The 22389-nt window shown below is 59.4% G+C and overlaps 2 protein-coding genes across 7 annotated transcripts; one reads left to right on the forward strand and one right to left on the reverse strand.

Moving 5' to 3' along the window:
• Positions 1-228: 228 nt before the first annotated feature.
• On the reverse strand, positions 229-5374 carry SNRPB (small nuclear ribonucleoprotein polypeptides B and B1). Its single transcript, XM_044421319.1, has 7 exons — positions 5270-5374; positions 5039-5190; positions 4352-4463; positions 1233-1385; positions 905-1043; positions 599-724; positions 229-402 (listed from the first exon to the last, which is right to left on the reverse strand). The coding sequence occupies exons 1-7, from the start codon at positions 5270-5272 to the stop codon at positions 365-367; spliced, it is 723 nt and encodes a 240-aa protein (XP_044277254.1). The 5' UTR covers positions 5273-5374; the 3' UTR covers positions 229-364.
• Positions 5375-5660: 286 nt separating this feature from the next.
• Positions 5661-21766, forward strand: ELMO2 (engulfment and cell motility 2). 6 transcript variants are annotated; one of them, XM_044421287.1, is made up of 22 exons: positions 5661-5732; positions 11459-11589; positions 11767-11807; positions 12016-12088; positions 12262-12312; positions 12475-12656; positions 14846-14945; positions 15051-15202; positions 15315-15393; positions 15591-15629; positions 16208-16258; positions 16547-16669; positions 16797-16931; positions 17050-17154; positions 17226-17334; positions 18680-18816; positions 18937-19100; positions 19202-19314; positions 19501-19608; positions 19828-19910; positions 20035-20112; positions 20842-21766. In XM_044421287.1, exons 2-22 carry the CDS (start codon positions 11512-11514, stop codon positions 21040-21042), a joined length of 2202 nt encoding a protein of 733 aa, XP_044277222.1. In that variant the 5' UTR covers positions 5661-5732; positions 11459-11511; the 3' UTR covers positions 21043-21766. The 6 variants fall into 6 exon arrangements, with proteins under 6 accessions (XP_044277222.1, XP_044277223.1, XP_044277225.1 ...); XM_044421288.1 differs by lacking the exon at positions 5661-5732 and having other exon boundaries at positions 15594-15629; XM_044421290.1 differs by lacking the exons at positions 5661-5732; positions 16208-16258.
• Positions 21767-22389: the final 623 nt, after the last annotated feature.

Consider the following 22389-nt stretch of genomic DNA (forward strand, 5'->3'; position numbering starts at 1 on the left):
CTGCATACCCCTGTTGCTGAGGAGCTGGGCAGGCTCCTGGTGGAGAGTTCCTTTGGGGCGCTGGTCTACCGCTCTGCACACAGAGAACTGGACTAGACGCATCGCTGGTCAGATCTTGCATGGCTTTTCTCATGCATCTGGGCTGGATTCTGGCACCATTCATGGAAGCACCCAGAAATACTAGCTCCAAGTTACTTTTTCCCACGGAACTTTTAGCACTACAGCGGGAAGCATCCCAACTTTTATTAAAAAGGCTAACATGACAGTCAAAAAATAGAAAACATATACACAACCTTTCTCAGTCTCGTGTGGTGAAGAGGACATGAAACGTGGACTCTCACAAGTCCTGCTCTTTCAGGCTGGTTCAGGGCCTGGGTGGGCGCATGCCAGGGGGAGGGGGGCCTGGAAAGTCAAAGCAGACACACAACCAACTTGTTAAAAACCAGCTTTGCAATTAGACCCTCAAGCACAAACCTGCCTTAACCTCTGCCATTTCTTCCCTGCACAATGAACGAAGAGGCAGGGGAGCTGCAGCTGAGAGAGTGCCCAGGCCAGCCGGCTCTGACTGGACCCCTCCCTCTGACCAAGTTTAACTCACCTCTCATGCCAGGGGGAGGTGGCCTCATGCCAGGCGGCGGCATGCCCATCGGTGAGCCTCGGCCAGGCGGCATGCCCATTGGGGGGCCCATGGGAGGTCTCATGCCGGGAGGCGGTCCCATCATTCCTGCAACGAGAGGCAGGGCGTTTAGGCTGCAAAGGGGCCCCATCGGCCTCCCACCAGTAGCCCCCAAGGAACCTCAGAGTAATCCTGCTTTGACACCAGCTCTTCACGGTGTTCAGATGCTGTCACGTCATCACAGTTCCCGTCAGCCTGGAGAATGGTGGGGGAAGGAGGGCTGCTTACCTGGGGGCGGAGTACCCCTGCCCATGGGCGGAGGGGGCCCTCCACGGCCTGGCGCGTATTGGGTAGGAGCTCCTGCAATGCTGGCTGTTGCCGCCGCCGCCGCCGCCGCAACCGTCCCCCGACTCTGAGGAGTCATCACCTAGGGAAGGCACACAGGAGGGTCAGAAACCTGCCCCTGGCACGTGTCTGCCCCACCTCCACCGCCTCCCCTCTCCCCGCCCTGTGGCACAGGAAGCCACAAAGCAGGAGCATCACCACACGTCCCCAAATCCAGTCTGTGGGGCTCAAGCTCAAGTCTGCTGCGGGGCAGGGAGGAAATGCCTCTTACCTGCTGGGACGGCCCGCCGACTCCTCGCACGGGGCCAGCCAAGCCCGCGGGCGCTTGAGGCATGGGAGCCCCTGCTGGCACGCCTCTCCCAGCAGCTCGGCCGACACCAGGCCCTCCCGCTGCTCCGGCCAGGGGCACGCGAGCGATGCCAGTCTGAAAGAGGCAAAGAGTGGCTGCAGGGGGCCGTGCTGCTCAGGGCTCCTGGCCAGAGCGCCTCCCCACTCAACACCGGCTCAAGAGGGATCTGAGAACCATTTAAAATGAAAAATGCTGGAGGAACTTAGCCTTTTTCCCTTTTCTACCCCCTGCCTCACCTGTCTCCCCACAACTGCTGCTGACCCCTAGCCTGGCTTCCCTGTACACGAGTTACCTCCTCCCCATTGCCAAGCAAACGGCCAATCTGCCCTCTCTGCCACCACCGATGCTGCACCCAACTCAAAATGCCGGGGTCTGACTTGCGCTCTTGATCGGCTTGGTTCCTGACGGAATGCTTCCTCCAGAAGCAGGATTTGAAGAGGCAAGAGGCCCATCAGGACCAGCCGCCTGCCCAGCGCAGGACTCCAAGTTAACCCAACCCTTTCAGGATGGCTGTCCAGAGCTTGCAACACTCTTGCCCCAGGAACAACTTGGAGCCATCTCTGGCCTGCTACTCGCTGGCACTTCCAGGAAGAAACCTGCCGCGCTCGCCGGGACTTGGGCTCCAGAGTCACAACAGCGGAGCTGGTGGAGAGATGCGCAGCACAGGCTGGCCCAGTTTTACCGGGTGAGTTTCAACTTGAGGATGCGGCCAGGATGCTTAGGCAGGTTCACGCAACCCCCCGTTCCAGATCCTAGCATAGAAAAGCCAGCAAGGAAGGATAACCAGCTGGAATGGCGGAATTATCAGTCTCTGGGAAAGGAAGTGCTTCCACGCCGCCTTAGAGGGGTGCTGGTGCGGCCGCGTCTCAAGAAACCCTCCCTTGAGCCAGAAAGCCCAAACTGCAGGCTGGGAGCAAGAATCCCTTTCCTGGGCAAGGTTCTAGAGAGGGCGGCTGCCCATCAAATGCAGGCACTCTTGGATGAGACCAATTATCTGGATCCCTTCCAGCTGGGGCTCAGGCCTGGGCTTCGCACAGCAGCTGCCGCAATCGGCCCCGCATGCTGACCCACGAGGGGCTTGCCAGGCCTCGCGGTGGCTTCCGACAGCACTGCCCATCGCCTCCCACTGGAGCAGCTGGCCGAGCTGGGGGTGGGGGCGCTGCGCTGCAGTGCTTCTGCGCCTCCTCGGAGGGCCAGCTCCAGAAGGCAGTGCTTGGGGAGTACAGTGTGGCATGGAATCCCTCAGGGCCGCCTGTCCCCCATGCTACTCAGCATCTACATGACCCTGATGAGTGGGGTCATTTGGGGTTGCGGAGTGTGCTGCCATCAGTGTGCTGATACGCAGCTGTTTCTACTTTTCATTAGCAGCAGGTGAGGCTGCGGATGTGCTGAACCGGGGCCCGGCTGTGACAACGGACAGGATGAAGACTAACAAAATTGAGCTTAACCCAGATGAGACTAAGATGCTGCTGGTAGGTGATTCCTTTGCCTGGGTTGCGTGTTCGTCCTGTTCTAGATGGGGTTGCACCCCCTGGAAGGAGGCGCAGGCTCACAGCCGAGGGGTGCCCTTGAGCCACCTTTGGCACGTGAGGCTCGGCTGGCATCAGTGGCTTCTACCAGCTTCGGCTGGTGGTCCAACCGTGCCCCTAACTGGACAGGCACAGCCGATTTCAATAATTTCTACACTAGATACTACAATGCACTCTAGGTGCACTAGATTACTGCAGTGCACTCTGGATACCTAAAGGCCTTCTTCCCTATTTGCCCTCCCGCCCCCTGAGATCAGCAGCAGAGACCCTCCTCCGGGAACCCTCCGTGAAGGATATTAGGAGAGAGCACCTGGAGGAGGGCCTTCTCTGCGGTGGCACCCTGTCTATGGAATGCACTCCCCAGAGAGGTCCGCCTGACACCATCATTATATGTTTTTCGGCACCAGGTTAAGACCTTTGTATTTAATCAAGATTTTAACAAGTTTTAATATTGAATTTTATTACCATATTTTAATTGCAGCCAGAGTGGGTCATTAATTTATTTATGTTATACTTTTATGTATTGGTGTTTTATTTGTGTAAGCCATCCTGAGGCTCTCGCAAAGGACGGCATACAAATATCCTAGATAGAGAGATAGATAGGTGGCGCTGCCCTTGAAGATGGTTCAGAAGCTACAGTTGGTACAGAATGTGACAACCAGGTTAATAACTGGGACCAGTTGGCCCAAACACTTAAGACCAGTTCTGTCCTGCCTGCATTGGCCGCTTATATGCTTCTGGGCCCAATCCAAGGTGCTGGTCTTAACCCACGTAGCACTGCAGGGCATGGGGCACCAACAGCGGTCGGAGTGCCTCTTCCACCTCTGATCTGGGACACTATGCTTGACCTCCCAGGCTTTTCTCTGGGTGCCAACCCCTAGAGGGACGAGGAGGGCAGCAACTTCGCTGTGGTGGCCCCCCATCTTTGAAACAACCTCCCTAGTATGGCCTGCCTAGCCCTGAATTTGCCATCTTTTTGAGCCAAGTTAAGGCAAGCCCTCTTTGCAGAGGCCTTTAAAGACCTCCCTGGTCACTCAGAAGCCTGACACAATTACCCAGCTGCTTTTATGGGCTAGGTCTTTTTTTACTGTCTTTTAATGGTCTTTCTTGCTATTTTAAATTACAATTAATGCTTTCATCAATTGTACTTTATTGTTTATATACTTTATTGTAAACTGCCCATAGAGCTTTGCATACAGATGGTATAGAAATAAACAAACAAATAATGCTTGAAGCCACCTGCTGTTGTTCTATGCTGCCCAGACAGCCAAAGCAATTCAGTTTGAAAATACATGTAAAAGACATTGCTTGCGGTATTTCCAAATGTTGAACTGCCTTGCAAATCATACACAAGCCCACCCAGCTTGGTTAATTTTGAAGGGGCGCTGTTAAGATTTACTAGCATTTCTGGGCATTTTTTGTTTACTCTTTGCATGGTGGGATCACAAAGGAATGTCTTTCCCAAAACTTCAAGGAGGCAGTATTTGGCCTCCCCAGTTCTCCCCTACTTACATCTTTTGGGGGTGGCCCCTCAACGGTCATGGATACCAGGTTCTCTCCTCGCAGCAACACCAAGCCCAGGACTCGCTTCTCTTCACGTTCTGGCTGCTTGGAGTTCTTAGGTCTACCAGAAAGAAAAGAAACAACAATCCAGTATCATTCAGAACAGCATCCTTGAGCTACCAAGGCCTGCATTTTCAGCACGGACCTTAGTAACCTTGCTTCAGGGCTATAGGCCCCCTGAGCCCCGTTACAGAAAGAAGTCTAGCAAAGCCTGGAGCCAAAGAAACTGGCTGAACTGTAGGAAAAGAAGGGGGAAAGGGCTAGGGACTTCATATTAAGGCTCAAGGAGAAATGGCAGAACTGAAGAAATGCCATGCGGGGCTTCATGCACTCGGTGTTGCTCAGCAACATGTTCATCCCGTCCTTATCTCTGAAGGAGAGGCAACGCAAGAGCCGTACAGGTGCCCGGCAGCGCCTTCCAGAGCCTTTCAAAGCGGGGGCCGGCCGCATCGGCGGCCTTCCAAGCTGGACGGCCTCTTTGCTTCTGATTCAGATGGGAGGGCCTCCAACATCTCTGCGCTTCACGCCGCACCGGGGACTGGGAGGACCTTGCGGCCAGCAGGAGCGCGCAAGGACAGGCCGGAGGTGGCCCGGAACGGGGTCCCGCCCGCGCTGCGCCCCCGCCCGCCCGCTCACTTGATCTTGCGGAACTCGTCGCAGTCGCAGAGGATGAGGTTCATGTGCTTGTCGAAGGCCTTGAAGGTGCCGATGAAGACGCGCCCGTCCTGCAGGATGCAGCGCATGCGGTAGTCGATGTGCTGCAGCATCTTGCTGCTCTTGCCCACCGTCTGAGGAGGGAGCGGAGCGGGAGTCAGCCGGGCGCGGGAGAGGGGGCTCCCGCCCCCCGGCCGCTCCCCAGCGACTCACCATGGTGGCGGCCTTCTCTCGGTCCCCGGCCCGGCCTCGAAGCTTCCCGCCAACGACGCCGCCTCCCCACGGCCCAGACACGCACCGCCAGCGCTCGCCGGAAGCGGAAGTGTCCGCCAGCGAGGAGTCACCGCGGAGCCCTTCCGGATCGCACGGTGCAGCGCGGGGACCCTTCCTCCGCCGGCTCCGCCCGCCCGCAGGGGGCGTGGCGTGTTTCCCGGGCAACTCTCCGCGCCAAACGTCCCAGGAGCGCCTGCGCGGGAGGAGGCGCGCGGAGCCCTGCCGTCTCCATGGCAGCCGGCTGCCAGGCGACGAGGCTCAGTCCTCCTGGATGGCCAGACGGGCCTGCCTGGCGGCCAATGGAGCGGCGCGGCTGCGGAGTGATAGAGACGTGCCCGCCGAGCGGGGCGGGGCAGCAGAGGCTGTCGGGAGCAGCGCGGAGCCGAGAGGGAGGATCGTCCCGGTGAGTGAGGCGGAGAGGCCGCGGTTGGCCGCCCGCCCGGCAGCAGCCCCCCGCACCGAGGAGGTGGGGCGGCAGGGGCGGGCGCTGCCCCGCGCCTCCCGCCCGCTGCCCTCCTGCGGCGCCGGCTCCTGGTCGGGCCGGCCTGGGCGCCGCTGCCCTTTCCTGCCCCGCGCGGGGCCCGGCCCGGCCGCCCCGTGCTGCGCTAGGCAGGCTGGTCTCGGGCGCGGCAGCAGCGGGCCGCGGTTCAGATCCGGCTCGGGCCGCCCCGTCCCTCTGCCCGAGGCCCGAGCCCTGCCTCCATCCCTCGCGGCTGGCACGTCCGTGGCCTGCGGCGTCTTCGCGCTCCTCTTCCTGCCTTGAGGGGCAGCACTGGCCCTCTTTCGGGAGGTGCGACGGCTGCCTCCCCGTTGCTCCCCGCGGGAGAGGGATCGGAGCGGCGCTGGAACGGCGAGGGGCAGGTGGTCAGGCGCCCCTCGCCCTTCCCAGGCCCTGGAACGTTTTCCGGCGGCCGGGAGGGCCAGTCCGAGCTGCTCAGCGTCGTGCCTCCGGGCTTCCTGGCGGGCTTCGGTTTTCCAGCAGTCGCGCCTCACCTCCATTCTGGAAGTGGAAAATGCTGTTCAATATAATAAGTGTACAGTAAAGTATGTTGGGGGAAAATCCCAAGTGCAGGTGCATGCTGATGGGATTGGAACTAGCGGTGCTGGAGTAAGAAAGAGATCTTGGGGGGTGGTAGAGGAAAAGCTCCATGAAAATCTCAATCCAGTGTGCTGCTATGGTAAGAAAGAAAAAAGAAAATGGGCAAGTTCCATGCTAGGCATAATTAGAAAAGGAGTACAAATCCTTACTTCCCTTGTACAAATCCTTGATCGAACTGCACGTTAAGTATTCTGTTCAGCTTTAGTCACCTGATCTGAATAAGGACTTTATTGAGTTGGAAAAAATACAGAACAGGCCAGTGAAAATACCCAGGGGGGTTGGAGCATCTCCCCTATGAGGAGCAGCTACAGAAACAGAATGTTCAGCTTGTAAAAATGCAGGTAAGGGGAGACAAATTATGCAAAGAATGATGCGAATGGAGGAGACATTTCTGTCCCTCTCCCATAACACTCAAATTCAGGGTCATCCTGTGAAGCTGATTGAGAGATTTGTAGGACAGACAAAGTACTTCACACAACGTACGAGTTATAATTACGAAATGCATTGTCATTGGAGGTAGTGTTGGTCTTAAATCTAGGTCGTTTACAGAAGGGGTTGGTTGGATAAATGCATGGAAGTAGAGAAGGTCTGGGGCTACTGGCTATGAACTGCCTCCTTCACCAGTGGCGGCAGGCCTGCATACACCTGTTGATGAGGAGCTTGGGCTCATCCTGCTGGAGTGCTCCTGTGGGCAGCTGACTGGCTCCATGGGTATGGAATGGTGGACTAGCGGGACCTCTGGCCTGAGCCAGCATGGCTTTCCTATGTGTCTATGCCACCGACTGCCCCAGCAGCACTAGAGGTGGGAAATGCAAGGAGTTTTCCATAAATGACCTTGAGAATTACCTTGGTTTCAAATCTCCTTGTCTTTTTGTACTTCCCTTTCAAGAATGATGTTGGTTCCTCATTGGGAGGCAAACCGGTACTTAAAGGAGTCCTTTGAGGGCTATGAGCTTCTGTTTGTGGCCTGCAATGTTACTTCTGTGCCATGACGGATCATGGGAAGTCAAGGAGACCTGCTGCAAAGCCAGGACTCTACCTTTCCGAATGGTGGGCTAGAGTTTGCTTCTGTTCCCTGCAGGGAGGGACTATACCTTCACCAGAGAGCCCTTGCTAGGTCCTAGGTACAGTCCCTCCCCACTTCTGCAGGTAGGGCTGGGAGACACCCCCGCCTGGTGCCCTGACCTTTGTGTGGGCAACACTAAGCTGGGTGGAGAAGTGGTCTGAGTGGCTATTCGTGTCTTCAGATAGCAGCTTCTGTGTGCATGTCCTGCCCATTGCTCACAGCTTGCCACGTCCCTGCCCCAGGAAGTTTGCATTCTAAGTATGGCCCCAGAAAATGACAGGATGGGTGTGAGAAAGAGGCCTGTGGGAAGAATATGTGTTCACTCAGTTGCATGCACTGACTTAGACTCTGTGAGGCACGGGGATGAGGAGGATAATCCCAAGGTTCTCTGGAAAATGCACGTTTTATGAATGGACTTAAATGAAGAGCGGGGCAGCCTTGCGCAGACGTGACCCAGGAAGCAGTCCCAGACGCAAGCAAAGGCGGATGGACACCCAGGGTGCAGCGAGCTTTGTGTGGCTGAGAGGAACGCGTGGCAGCTTATGTAATTCTCCTCCTCCTCTCCATCTTAGTCTCACAACAACAACCCTGTGAAGTAGGTTGGGCTGAGTCTGTGACTGATCCAAAGTTACCCAGTGAGCTCCATGGTTGAGTGAGAACTAGAACCCAGATCTCTTGGGTCCCAGTCCCACACTCCTAACCCTTGCACTGGCTCTTTCGCAACATAGAATAGAAGCCTGAAACGGCAGAGTTGGAAGGGGTCATGAAGGACATCAGGTCCAACCCCCTGCTGGTGCAGGACACCATGTTACACCATCCCACTCAGATGCCTGTCCAGTTTCTTCTTGAAGGTCTCCAGTGTGGGAGAGCCCACCACCTCCCCAGGCAGCTGGTCCCACTGCTATATTGCTCTGACAGTGAGGAAACTTTTCCTGATAATTGAATCTGGGTTGGTGCAATTTGAGCTGATTATTCCGTGCCCGGTGCTCTGGTATCAGCAAGAAGAGATCTTGACATTCATCTTCTTTGACAGCCTTTGGGGTACTTATAGAGGGATACCATGTCCCGTCCCATCCCCCAGTCTTCTCAAGGCTGAACACGCCCAGTTTTCTCAGCCTCTCCTAACAAGGCAGTGTTTCCAAGCCTTGGATCATTCTTGTCACCCTCCACTGGTCCCTTTCGAATTTTTCTGGTGCCCCTATACTTCTCGCTAGTCGGACCTCATATGGTATTCCAGCTGAGGTCTGACTAGTGAGGAGTATAGGGGAACTACTGCTACTCATGATTTGGAAGTAATACTTCTGTTAATGCATCCCAAAATAGCATTTGCCCTTTTTGCTGCTGCCTCACTTTGTCGGATGATGCTTTGTCTGTTGTCTACAGTAACTCCAAGGTCTTTTTCAGTTCTGTTGAGGTACGTATTCCCCATCCTGTGACAAAGTATTTGGTCTCTTTTTCCTTGGTGGAGGACTTGGCACTTGGCCCTATTGAATCTCATTCTCTTGTTTTCAGCCCAGTGTTCAAGTGTATCAAGATTGCCTTGGGTCTTCATTCTATCTTCTAGCCCGGTGATGGCGAAACTTTTAGAGACCGAGTGCCCATACTGCAACCCAAAACCCAGTTATTGCACTGTGCCAACACTGCAATAAAACCTGAAAACTGAGGTTTTAGTTTAGAAAAAACAACTCACAGCCAATCCAAGAAAATATGTATGTATCCTTGGCAGAGCACTGACCGGCCATGCGAAAGCTCAAGTGAGTCACGGCTAATGAGTCGCGGCTCGTGGCATAATTGCCTGGTGCCGCTACTCCTTTCCAAGCATGCGCATGGCCCCTATGTGCGCTGTTATCCAATGCTCAGCTGCTGGAGTGATGCTGGGGCAACATGGCTTACATGCCAACAGAGAAGGCTTTGTGTGCCAAATGGCATGCATGCCACAGGTTTGCCACCACTGGCCTAAACCTGCACTGGTGCACTTCCCTAACACTAATATGGGAATAAAATACTCTTGGAAGGGGCGATTTTGAAAAAGGCTTTCTTTGAGTAGCTTTTTCTGCACAGCTCATCATTTCTGCCCCTTCTAAACACATTCCAACCCTCAGAATCATGCCAGGACACCTCATTTTTCTAAGCCTAACCCTACCCTGGTACACACCCGTAACCCGAATAAAGAGCTAAATTTCCTTGGAAGATAGGGCGATTTTGAAAAAGCCTTCCTTGAGTAGTTTTTTCTGCACTGCTCAGCATTTCTGCCCATTCTGAGCACATTCCAACCATCAAAATCGTGCCAGGAAACCTTGTTTTTCTATCCTTCACCCCATGATGGTGAACCTTTTAGAGACTGAGTGCCCAACCTGCAACCCAAAACCCGCTCATTTATCGCAAACTGCCAACACTGCAATAAAACCTGAAAACAACCCGTCCAAGGAAATACCTCTCTCTCCTTGGCAACCACGTGAAAGCTCGGCTGCATCGCAACTAATGTGTCTCAGCTTGTGGCGTCATCGCCTGGTGCCGCTACTCCTTTCCGAGCAGGCGCATGGCCCCTCTGTGCGCTGTTATCCGGTGCTCCACCACTGTTCTTGAGTGTTCCCTATTCCACCCAGTTTTGTGTCATCTGCAAATTCAATTATTATTCTTTGTTCCTCCATACCTAAATTACTAATAAAGGTGTTTAAGACCCCTGGCCTAGGACTGAACTTTGTAGTTTTTCTCACTATTCCAGTTTTGCTGAGTTGCTTGTCAGAATGTTGTGGGGCACTATGTCAAAAGACTTGCCAAGCCGTGACAACATTGTGGCTGTGGTTGGGTTGGCATGGCTTAAATCTTTACAAAAATTCTCAGAGAGATCATATTCAGGTGGCACTTTCGGTTGAGTAGGGTAGCTGAAGTTCCACATCTGCTCTCCCTGTATCAGTTCTGACTGCCTTTGGCTGTCGGAAAAGCTGTTAAGAGGCGCCGTAGCAGGCCGGAGTTGCAGTCTGTGCAGACGAAACAAAACTAAGGGTGTTGGTAAAGTAAGGACGCCGCATCAGATCTGCATTTTGGGCAGTAGCATTTTCCCAGAAATCCTTCCCCAGGTCCCGCGGCTCTCAGTGGACAGCAGCGGGTGCATCCCTTTGCCGTGCCCCATGCCAGGCCTCTGCCCGACACCGGGCCAGGAGGGAGCGGCTTCCCGCTGGGTGGGAGGTTGGGGGGCAGCACCTGTGGCAAGGAGACACCATGGGGCAGGGAAGGGAGGCGCACGGTGTTTCCTGTGGCGGGGGGGGGCAAGCTGTGCTCTGCTCAGGGGGCTTCACCCTCTGCCTCTCTCTGTGGGGCCGCATAGCAGTATCGCTCGGGATCTGCGGGAGAGCGGCGTGCCCCGCTTCATGAGGTCTCCCTGCTGTCTCCTGGGCCTCGGGGGCAAAAGGGCCGTGGTTCTCGAGCCAGTGGCCACCCTTGGAAGGGGAGGGAGGGTAGGCAGCACCTTCCTGCCATCTGGGGTCCCGTTTCAGGGGCCTGGCGGGACCCCTGCGCTCCTGGCCTGCGGTGGCTGGGGAGGTTCTGTGGGCAGCCGGTGGCCGCTGTTGGGGCAGAAGGCTGGGCAGACGACCGCCAGCCTGAGCCGGGGGCTGCTCTTGTGCGCTCCAGCGGGCCGGGCTCAGGAGAGGCCTGCGCCTTCGTGCGCCTCCCGGCTCAGGTGGAGCTGCGCCACTGGGGACCGAGCCTCTGCCGTTCCCTCTGAGAGGCCGGGCTGGGCCATGCCCAGCCACCAGAGTGGGGCTGGTTCCATCGGGGAGGGGATGCCGCTCTCTCCAGCCTTGTGGGACCGATCTGGGGGGCTTCCTAGGCAGGGGGTCCGGGCCAGAGGAGGTATTCGGGTTGGGCAGAAGATTGCGAGCACCTGCCAGAAATCCCTCCCGGGGCTCCAGCCCGCTTCTTCATCCACGCATCCCTCTGACTTGCCCTCTTGTCCTGCTAGTCTCGGGAGGTCCACTCCTCTCCCCATCCCTGCAAGAGCTGAAACTCGGAGGGATGCCGCCCCCGTCGGACATAGTCAAGGTGGCCGTGGAGTGGCCAGGGGCCAATGCCCAGCTGCTCGAAATCGATCAGGTGAGAGCTGTGGGTTGGCCATGCGTGGCTGCAGCAGCTGGGTGTCCGACGTGTGGGGCCGAGCTGGTGGGCCTTCCCAGGTGGGCTCAGGCGGGAGCCTTCAGCGCTGCTGGCGGGGCCCCTCAGCTCACTGTTCTGTCTGTCTCTCTCTCTCTCTCTCCCCTGCACATTTCTCAGAAGCGCCCCCTGGTGTCCATCATCAAGGAAGTGTGTGATGGGTGAGTGCTGGCTGGGCCTGGCTGCCCCCTTGCCCGCTGCTGGGCTCTTGGCAGCGCTCGGGGGCCTGCCTTCCCTCCCTCCCTCCCTCCCAGCCTGGCCTCCTTTGGCCCTTCTTGCCTCCGGGTGGAGCTTGCCAGCCCTGCCACTCGGACTTGATTCCGGGGTGGCAGGGCTCAAGCAGCCTTCCCGTGTGCTCTCCCCTTCCAGCTGGTCACTGCCCAACCCTGAGTACTACACGCTGCGCTACGCGGACGGCCCCCAGCTGTACATAACGGAGCAGGTTGGTGTGTGCCCCCCCCCATGGAAAGCAGGCACAGGCATGTGTCCTGCAGCCTGGAGAAGTGCGTGGAAGCTCCACGCAGGGTGTAGCACGGTCAGGACGCACCTCCCCGCTCTGCTCTGCTCCCCTCCCACAGTTACACTAAGCTGGAATTTTATGGTTTTGTCTGGCAGACTCGTGGTGACATCAAGAACGGGGCCATCCTGCAGCTGGCTGTTTCGCCGGTAGGTCTGGCAAAGTCTCCTCTGCCAGAGGGCCCCTTTCTCTCGCCCCGCGTGGCTTCCTCCTCGGCCGGCTGCACGGCTGTCTCCCAGGGCTTTCTGGGGGCTGACTGTGTGGGGGGGGGGGGGGCTCATTGGACCAGCGGTGGATAACCTGTCTCCCAGTCTAGGGCTGCCCGCCAGCTGATGGATCGGATCCAGGTGCACAGCATGGAGGCCCGGCTGGAGGCCATGAAGGAGCTGGCAAAACTCTCTGCGGATGTGACCTTTGCCACCGAGTTCATCAACATGGATGGTATCTCGGTGCTCACCCGCCTGGTGGAGAGCGGGACCAAGCTCCTCTCCCAGTAAGCACCTCGGGCTGTCCCTGGGGGTGCAGGCAGACAGCATGGCCGCCGCCGCCGCCTCCTGTCCTACGGCACAGCTGCCACCACCGTTTGATCCCACTCCTTCCCTGGGCCTCCAGTGGCCTCCCATCAGTGGCAGGGATCAGGACCCGCCACGTCCGGCACGCCGGGCTCCTTTGCTGGTGAAGGTGCCCCTGGTCCCTGGGCTGTAGCTCTTGCCTTCCTCAGGTGCGCCCTCCTCCCCACCCCCAGAAGGCAGCTGGCAGTGGTGTGGCTTGGCTCGGCTCGGCTCGGTGCCTGGGATGCACAAAGAAACAAGTGGCCCACGTAGGCAAAGGGGGGCCCGCTCTGGAAGCCGAACCTTGCAGGGCTGGCAGCCTCCCCTTTGCTCACAGGCAACGTGAGCAAAGCCCGAGCCTCACCTGCGCCGCGGGGCCCCCAGCCCGGGGCAGGGCCCTTTGGGCCTGGCTGGCTCCTGGCGGGGGCCCCTCTCCCGGGCTTTCGTTCTTCAATACGTCTAGGACTCTTCAAATTTCTTGTACAGATGTTGTTTTCTGTTGTTCGTTTTAAATCGTTTAGATTGTACTTTCAGCCTGTATCTTGGTATTTTTGGCTTTGATTTTTTTTACCTGCCAGCCAGCAACCAGAAAGCTCTTGTTATAAAAGAAATAAATTTGGAATTTGCCATCACGGTATTTCTCCAAGTGTGAGCTGGGTTCCGCCGTGAGTCCCAGCAGTGTGGGTTGCCCAGTGCGCATGTGCGTGGCTGCCGCGTGCTCTGGCCACACAGAAGCAGGTGTGGCAGCAGGTGCTGCGGGGAGAGCAAAACGTGGCTCTTTTGATACTAGGCCTCTTAAATGCTGGGCATAAATGGGAGAAGAGGGGGAGGCCGACATAGGCAGAGGCACGTGGAAAGCAGGGGGGCAGGGTGGCTGAGCCCACCCACTGGGGGTGGGGTGCGAATTAAGTGTGAGAGGAGGAGGGACAGGGACGGGGTACATCTGGCAAGAGAGGGATGCCCTGGCTCGGCACGCCCGGCCTGCAGCAGGGAGGCCAGGCCATGGCACCTCCGGCGCCCTGCCTGCCTCACCCGAGCAAGCAGCACCGCGAGGAGCCTTTCCGAGGACGCGTCAGATGCCACATGCAGCGGTACCGGCGACTGTCAAGGGGCCGCCCGACTCTGCCGCCATTTTGCAGCTGGCAGACCCTGGAGGGGAGGAGCGCAGGAGCTCCTGCACCGCCGGCCACGGCGCTGATGGCTTGCAAGGGCTGCAGGAGCCGGTCATGGAGGCAAAGCCTGACAAGACAGCGAGAGACAAGGAGTGTAGATCCCCTCCGGCCGTGGAGGCAGCTGGATGCCTCCAAATCCCCCCGGGAGACGAGGGGGGCTTCCGCGGCGGCATCTGGGCAGCCTGTGCGGGCACAGACGCCTCGGGCCTGTTCCCTCACAGCTTTTCTTCAGCTGTGACCGAGTGGGCTGCAAATGAAGCAAACGACCGGGCTGCATCTCCGGACGGCCTTGAGCAGGGAGCCCTCGAGCAGCAGGGTGCCTGTAAAAATGTTCTGTACGCGCGGAATTCCTTCTGCTCGTTTCTGCAAGCCTGGCCCCTTTCAGCTTGGCTAGAAAAGCTCCTTGCTAGCTGCCTGAAGCTCTGCCTTTCTTAGGCTAGAGCTGGACCCATTGGCCTTTCAGAGAATGTGGGCCTTTCTGCCGAGGACGTAACGGTGGGGAGGCAGAGCTGGAGGACACCTCTGGTCCAGCCGGAAGGGCCAGGCGGGCCCCGTCTCCTCATCCTGGAGGGCTTCTCCAGGCCTGGCGAATGATCAGTGGAAGTGGGGCTTTTTGGGGTGCGGTGTGGTTCTAGTGGCTTGTGAGGCTGTGAAGTCACAGGTGCGGCCTCGCGTCCTGCGAGTTGCTCGGGAGGCAAGAGTGGGGAGAGCTGCCCACTTGAGCGCCTCATGGGCTGTTATGGGATTGGAAGCTGGGCGACAGCCGGCTGGCGCTGGCCCCGGCGGTTGCTGAGTGGAGGTGTGCGTTGAGCCAGGTGAGAGACGTCGGGCAGCAGGAGGCCTGGCCTGGCCTGGCCTGGCCTGGCCTGGCCTGGCAGCAGGGGGAGGGGGGCGCATGCCTCTGCTGAGCACCTGGCCGGGCTGCGGTTCCAGCGGCTGCTCCCTGTGTCCTTGTGCAGCTACAGCGAGATGCTGGCATTCACCCTGACAGCCTTCCTGGAGCTCATGGACCACGGCATCGTCTCCTGGGACACGGTGTCCATCACCTTCATCAAACAGGTACGGCTGCCCGAGAGCAGAAGGCCTATCGGGGCAGCAGGGGGGATCCAGGCAGTGGGGCCATTGCCCGGCTCTGCTCTGAGTGGGGCCTCCCTCTGCCCAAAGATTGCAGGGTACGTGAGTCAGCCGACGGTGGACGTCTCCATCTTGCAACGCTCCCTGGCCATCCTGGAGAGCATGGTGCTCAACAGCCAAGCCCTCTACCAGAAGATTGCTGAAGAGATCACGGTGGGGCAGCTCATCTCCCATCTGCAAGTGTGAGTATTGCAGGCCCCGCAGGTGCCCGCTGGTCCCGCTGGCTCCGGGCGCCTGGCTCAGAGCTGCCCCGGCTGTGCGGAGCGGCCTGTCACGTCTTTCGGATTCCTGCAGCTCGAACCAGGAGATTCAGACGTACGCGATCGCCTTGATCAACGCCCTCTTCCTGAAAGCACCCGAGGACAAGAGACAGGTGGGTGGCCGGCCCTCCATTCACCCCCATCCGGCAGCAGTCAGCCCGACAGGTGTGGCCAGCAAGCCTTTGCCACGGCTGGGCCAGGCCCCGGGGAGACTGGCCCGCGAGGGCAGTCTCCTTGTCCTGGAAGGCTCCCGGGGCACCCGGCCGGCTCCTCTATCGCCTCCTTCTTGTGCCTTTCTGCTTTCTGCCAGCAGGGCAAGCTGCTGAACCCTCTAGACCTGCCCTGCACTGTAAGTACGAGCCCATGCCAGGGAAGGGAAGGTGTGCAGGCATTGGCCTGGCTGTGCTGTTGAGCAGCCGGAGAGCGCTGCCGCCACTCCTGCGAAGCTTCCAGGCCACCGCTGGGGGCTGAACAGCGGCCCGGGGAAAGCGATGCTTCCTCTTAGACTTACAAGGGTGGCTCTGCCTGGGAGGCGCCAGGGCCGGCCATGCCGCTCCTCGGGGGTCCGCAAGGGGCTTGCTTCTGCTTGCTTGTCTCTCTCTCGGGTCACTTGTTGCCTCGGTGCCGGGGGTGTGCAGGAAGGAACAGTGGCGCCCCTGCCCCGAACCCAGGAGGGCCTTGCAGCTTTGGTGGGCCGTGCTGGGGCTGCATTGTCCGCTTAGGAACGGCCGCCCCGGCCGAGCTGCAGGCTGTCTTGGGAGCTGCCCGTTTCCCCGTTGCACAGATGCAGGGAGCGGTCCCGTGTCCCAGAGGGCAGAGCTGTCCCTGCTCGAGGGGCTGGCTGGCGGGGCCTCCTCACCCAGCACAGGTGGGGCAAGACGGGCTCCGCCCCCTCCTACCCTGCCTTTGTGTCTCCATGCTTCGCAGGAGATGGCGAACGCCTTTGCCCAGAAGCACCTGCGCTCCATCATCCTGACGGTGGGTGCCGGGTGGGGAAATGGGCCCGATGCTGCCCCTCCTGAGCCGTCGTGGAGGTGCTGGGGGGGCTCCATGCGCATTGCCTCGGAAGGCCCCGTGAGGTAGCTCTGCTCCTCCGGCGGCTGCCCTGTAAGGGCACCGGGGAGCCTCTCCTCCCCGCCAGGCTCGGCTGGTGCGGGCCGGCCGGCAGGACAGTGGCTGCGGGCGACGCTGCTCACCCCGGTGGTGGGTGGCGAGGGGGCCGCGGGGCTTCCGTCGCCTCCTCACCTCCCCGGCTCTCCCACACAGCACATCATCCGAGGCAACCGCCCCATCAAGACAGAGATGGCCCACCAGCTGTACGTGCTTCAGGTCCTGACCTTCAACCTCCTGGAAGAACGGATGATGACCAAGATGGACCCCAGCGACCAGGTGACTGGCCGGCCTGGCCCACTCGGCAGCTGGTGCGCATGCCGGAGCAGGGGGCGCCTGGCAGAGACCCCTGCGCGCCGGGCCCTGCTCAGGCCCTCCCTCCGCTTGCTTCCCCATCCCCGGTCAGGCACAGCGGGACAGCATTTTCGAGCTGCGCAGAATCGCCTTCGATGCCGAGTCCGAGAGCAGCAGCCTCCCCGGCCCCGGGGCGGAGAAGCGCAAGGCCACGTATGCCAAGGACTACAGGCTGCTGGGCTTCACGGTGGGCGCTGCGCGTGTCTCGCGAGGGCGGGGGCCGGGCCGGCACGGGGCGGCCTGCCGACGGCTGGGCAAGCGGCCGGCTCCCTTCCCGGGACCCAGGCGGCTCCTCTCTCGCGCAGAACCACCTCAGCCCGGCCTCGGACTTCACCCAGACCCCGCCTGGGATACTGGCATTGGACAACATGCTGTACCTCGCCAAGTGCCACCAGGACACTTACGTGCGGGTAAGAGGCAGCGGCACCTCCCCGAGGGCCAGCCCCCTGCCGTCCCCCCACACATCTCCTTCTCCCCACAGCTTGTGCTGGAGAACAGCAGCCGGGAGGACAAGCACGAGTGTCCCTTTGGGCGCAGCGCCATCGAGCTCACCAAGATGCTGTGTGAGATCCTGCAGGTCGGGGAGCTTCGTAAGTGCAGCGGGCTGTGGGGGCCACCTGTCTCGGGGCAGATCTCGCCACCCTTGAGTGTTGCCGGGCATCCACAGGCCAGCTGCCTCCGCCAAGCAGGGGCTCAGTCACTCGAGGCCCTGAGGCTCCGTCTTACTGGGCTTGGCCAACAGGGTCCGCAGGGAGCAGTCGGGGCAGGCCGGGCACAACAGCTCCGGAGGCCCAGGCTGTCCGCTCCTGCTCTAAGCAAACGGCAATGTTTGGCCCAACCAAAAGCCGTGTAGTCACAGAGTCATGGAATAGCAGAGCTGGAACGGGCCAGAGGGCAATCGGGGCCAAGCCCCGCCTCAGTGCAAGTCAGAGCATCTCTTTCAGGTGGCTGTCCAGTTGCGTCTTGGATGCTGCTAATGGGGGGGCCCACAATCTGCCCAGGTCATGGGCCCCGTCGTTGAACTGCTCTAACAAGCCCGTTCAAGTCCTTGCTAGCACATCTCCCCTCAATCTTCTCTTCTCGGGCCTGAACATGCCCAGTTCCTTCCATCTCTCCTCACAGGGGAGGCCGGGGCCATCCTTGCAGCCCTCCTCTGAGCCCTCCCCAGCTTGTCTGCGTCTCCCCTGAGCTGTGGTGCCCAGCGCTGTGTGCAGGGCTCCAGAGGCGGCCCCGCCAGTGCTGAGCAAAGGGGAACACGCACGCCACGGGGTTCGGCAGCGATGCTTCTGCCAGTGCGGCCCAGTCTGCCCCTCTTGCAGCCACACCGCGTGGCTGACTCAATCTGCTTGTGACGCACAACAACCCCAAGAGTGCAGTCCTTTTGAGCCAGCTGCTCCCCATCCTGAAATGATGCACTTGGGGTTTTTCCTCCAAGTGGAAAAGTTGAGGCCTTTTCATTCCTAGCTTTAGCCTGCTGGATGCCTTCTCTGCAGTTCTGTGCCACCAGCTTGTATTCTTCCTTCGCAGCCTGGCCTTCCTTCCATTTCCTGTACATGCCCTATTTTGTTTTCAGATCATCTTAACATTTTTTTTGTGAAGCCACGGGTCTTCTTCTGTTGTTGGTGTCCCTTTTCCTCGTTGAAATGGATTGTAATCATGCCTTTAGAGTTTCCTTTTTAACTCCCCACCCTTCTTGGACTCCCACTTGGCATGGGACTCTACTTCGCATTTTTCTGAGTTGACCGTGCTGTTTACGCCCATGACAGTCCCCGTGTGCACAGAGCCACAGGCAGAATCACGCCCGTGATGCTCCGGCACCATTAAACCTGTGGGCTGCTGCTGCTCATTGCACCGTATCGCGCACCTCAGGCGTGGCTCGGGGGCACTGCAGGCCTTGTGCCGCTCTGGCAGCCTGTTCTTCCTTTCTCTGAAAAGCCAACGAGGGCCGGAATGACTATCACCCCATGTTCTTCACGCATGACCGTGCGTTTGAGGAGCTCTTCACCATTTGTATCCAGCTGCTCAACAAAACCTGGAAAGAGATGCGAGCGACTGCGGAGGATTTCAACAAGGTGGGTGCTCCAGAGCTCTGGTCCAGGCGCTGCATGAGGGGGTGGTCAGCCCTGGGGGGGGGGCTCCGCCTGGGGCACGGCCATCGCTGCTCTTCAGTCTGGTCGCTTCCTTCGCACCAGGTGATGCAGGTGGTGCGGGAGCAGATTACCCGGGCGCTGCCCTCCAGGCCCAGCTCCCTGGACCAGTTTAAAAGCAAACTGCGCAGCCTCAGCTACTCGGAGGTCCTGCGCTTGCGGCAGTCCGAGCGGATGAGCCAGGACGACTTCCAGTCGCCGCCTGTCGTGTGAGTGCCTGCAGGAGGGCGAGGGCTGGTGGCGGCCAGCAGCACCCTGGGGTGCTGGGAGGCTTTTCTGGGAGGCCGCTCACTGGTAAGCTCTTCCCCAGAGAGCTGCGAGAGAAGATCCGGCCAGAAATCCTGGAGCTCATCAAGCAGCAGCGCCTGAACCGCCTCTGCGAAGGGAGCAGCTTCCGCAAGATCGGGAATCGGAGGCGGCAAGGTGCGCTGTGCAAGGGCGCTCGCCACTGTCCCGAGGGCCGTTGGTGCCCCAGTCAAGGACTGGGCAGCTGGGGCCGGGAGGGCCCGTGCCTGATGGGCCAAGCTGCCCAGGCCAAACGCCCCGTGGGGACGCCGTGGGGCAGTGCTCCTGGCGTTTCCACGAGGCAGGCCGTGCTGTGTGTTGCAGAGCGCTTCTGGTACTGCCGCCTGGCCCTGAACCACAAGGTGCTGCACTACGGCGACCTGGAGGACAACGCCCAGGGAGAGGTGACCTTCGAGTCACTGCAGGAGAAGAGTACGTGCGTGTGGGGATGGGGCGCACACCTCTGGGCTGGGTCCAGACCAGGGGGGGGGGTGGGAGGGGTGCAGTGGCCGGCCCCTGGTTCCACTGTACCAGAAAGCCAGGAGCAGCCCATGGGACCTCAGGACCACCTGTGGCCGTGGGGGTCTGTGGGCAGGCAGCTCGGGATTCTTCCACTCCCGTGAGTGACGCACCCTCTTGCTCGCTTGCTAGTCCCTGTCGCGGACATCAAGGCCATTGTCACTGGGAAGGACTGTCCCCACATGAAGGAGAAGGGAGCACTGAAGCAGAACAAGGTACCGGCCGAGGAATGCGAGGGCGGGGGTGGTCCTGGCCAGGGCTCCCTTTGGGCGGTGGCCAGGGTGCTTTGGGGTCGCTGTGCTAACTAGCTTCCTTTTGCTCTCCTTCCCCAACTCCCAGGAGGCTCTGGAGTTGGCCTTCTCCATCCTTTATGACCCAGATGAAACCCTGAACTTCATTGCACCCAATAAATACGAGGTGAGAGGGCTGCACTTGTCCCTTCTCCTGGCCTGCATCCTTTCCCAGCCCCAACCTCTGCCCTTGCTCTGGGCTGGCCAGCTGTCACCCGCCTCTGGGAGGCAGGCTGCTGCTGCTGCTGCAGTGGGCGGGGGGGGGGGATTCCGGGGGGAGAGAAGATGCAGAGCCCAGGCCCTGCTCCAGACACCGCCCTCTCCTGCCTTGCCTTTGCCCGCCAGGCACCGGTCGCGTCCCAAGGGCAGCGTGTTCCCGATTGTGCTGGGAAGTGCACAGCACAACTTTGGCCTCTCATTTTTGAAGCAGGCGTAGGAGAGACGAGGGAGGTGCAGGAAAGCATTGTTAAACATTGTTAAGGGTTCAGGACCAATTGGGGCTGTTCTGCCTTTAGAAAAAGTTGGTGGCTGGGAGAGGAGCAGAGAAAGTGCTCCTCTGAAAATGGCAGATTTAAGCTGCCCTAATGGAAGAGAGTGATGGTCAATGCCAATTTGTTGCATGGCGCATCATTTCCTGGCACTGGCACAAGACGGGCCCTGCCCGCCGCCAGAGGCGAGCGTGAGCTGAGTGCGCAGAGGGCGGTTTCCTCCCGGGGGCTTCCCCGTCCTGCTGCGCTGCCCCCTCCCTGTGCCGGGGCGGGGGTCTGCCTCCAGCAGCAGGGCAGCCTGGGTGAGTGGAAGGCCCCCGCGGGCGCCCCCGTCTGCCGCGCTGAGGTGGCGCTTCCTCCTCCCGCAGTACTGTGTCTGGATCGATGGCCTCAGTGCCCTGCTGGGCAAGGACATGGCCAGCGAGCTGAGCAGGAGCGACCTGGACACGCTGCTCAGCATGGAGATGAAGCTGCGCTTGCTCGACCTGGAGAACATCCAGATCCCGGAGGCGCCGCCGCCCGTCCCCAAGGAGCCCAGCAGCTACGATTTCGTCTACCACTACGGCTGACGCCCACGAGGCTGGGGGGACAGGGCGGCCACGACAGCCTTCGGGTCCTCTGCATGTGTCGCGCTCCCGTCGGCTGAGCTGCTCCCTTGGCTCGAGGGGCAGCCCTTTCCCTCTTGGGCAGCAGAAAGGATCGCGCTGCGTGTTCCCATTTTGTGGTGCCGTCTGACTGCCCGGCTCCAGCCTTCCGACACCCACAGCACGAGCACAGGGGAGCTGCCTGCCGGGCGCCGAGCCATGCTTCTCGCTGCCCCGCAACGACAGGATGCGGCCGCTCGGGTCATCCATGGCGAAGCGGCCCTTGGCTGGCCTTTGGCTGCGTCTGCCGGCCATCCCTGGCAAGGGGGCGGCATCCTGGCTTTTCCCTGTGGGGTCGAGGAGCAGGGCTGGGCCGGCCCGGGCTGAGGAAAGCCGCTCCCTCGTGGCAAGTGCCAAGGCCCAGGGCTTGGTGCCCGGGTCAGTCCAGGGGCGGGGCTGCATGCGCCGCCTGTGGACTTTCGGCCGTGGACGTGGCCTTCGCCGATGTCTTTGTCCCCGGCTGAGCGCAAGCTCCACTGAGGGGATTCCTCCCACGCGTAGGAAAGAGCTCGTCTCCCGCTGCTGCTGCTGCTGCTGCACCGACTGCTTGCTCCCAGGGACGGGCAGCCCTGGGGGCCTTACAGACAGGCTGGACCTGGCACATGATCCCCCCCCACCAAATCTTTGCATTAAAGTCTCTTTTCCTCTTTCCAGTGGCTCCTGCCTCCTTTTGTGTGTCTGCCAAGTGGCGAGTGTAGTACCTGGAGAATCTGGTCATGCTGCTGTTTGTTCCCCATCCTGTGAACATCGGTGTATAGATGTCTGAGGACACATGCATTATTCCCTGGCTTCTTTCCTGTGTATTTTGGGAGGCCAGTGTTAAGTTGAGCTAGAATTGCTTTCACTGTTGCAGTACATAATCCTTTGTCAGATGTACATTTCCCTCCCCTGTAGAATTCAGTTTCAAGCCCTCCTGATAAATTTCTTCATACTGTGGCCAAGCACATCCCTTTCGTTTCTTCGTAAGGTGCAGCCCATCACTTGCCATCAGTCCGTCTTCCAGGAAGCGGAGCCCGTGCTTCCAGAATCCCCGTCTCTTTGCGGCACCACCACTGTAGCCTGGATTTCCCCGTCTTTTCCTCTTCTGCAAACTGGAAGGATTGAGGAGAAAACGATCTGGGCCCCAATGCTCTTAATTTTCTTCCCTGAGGTTTTGAAGTTTAATGCAATTTCCTGCTGGCAGCATTGTTTGTTCCCACATGTACAAAGAAGGGAGGGATGTGTGTCTGTGGGTTGTGTATCGGTAGGACGCATGAGCGCTGGGGGTCTGTT

This window comes from Varanus komodoensis, unplaced genomic scaffold (assembly GCF_004798865.1).
Source record: "Varanus komodoensis strain SLA01 unplaced genomic scaffold, ASM479886v1 scaffold117, whole genome shotgun sequence".
NCBI classification, from domain to species: Eukaryota; Metazoa; Chordata; class Lepidosauria; order Squamata; family Varanidae; genus Varanus; species Varanus komodoensis.

Excerpts from the sequence above, each read along its gene's own strand:
- SNRPB (XM_044421319.1), bottom strand. Across the intron at positions 4,464-5,038 it reads GACGAGTTCCGCAAGATCAA|ACCTAAGAACTCCAAGCAGC; the intron begins GTGAGCGGGCGG and ends TCTTTCTGGTAG. Across the intron at positions 1,386-4,351 it reads AGGGGCCACCCCCAAAAGAT|ACTGGCATCGCTCGCGTGCC; the intron begins GTAAGTAGGGGA and ends TGCCTCTTTCAG.
- ELMO2 (XM_044421287.1), top strand. The coding sequence starts at position 11,512 with ATGCCGCCCCCGTCGGACATAGTCAAGGTGGCCGTGGAGTGGCCAGGG. Across the intron at positions 11,590-11,766 it reads AGCTGCTCGAAATCGATCAG|AAGCGCCCCCTGGTGTCCAT; the intron begins GTGAGAGCTGTG and ends CACATTTCTCAG. Across the intron at positions 17,155-17,225 it reads ACCAGGACACTTACGTGCGG|CTTGTGCTGGAGAACAGCAG; the intron begins GTAAGAGGCAGC and ends TTCTCCCCACAG.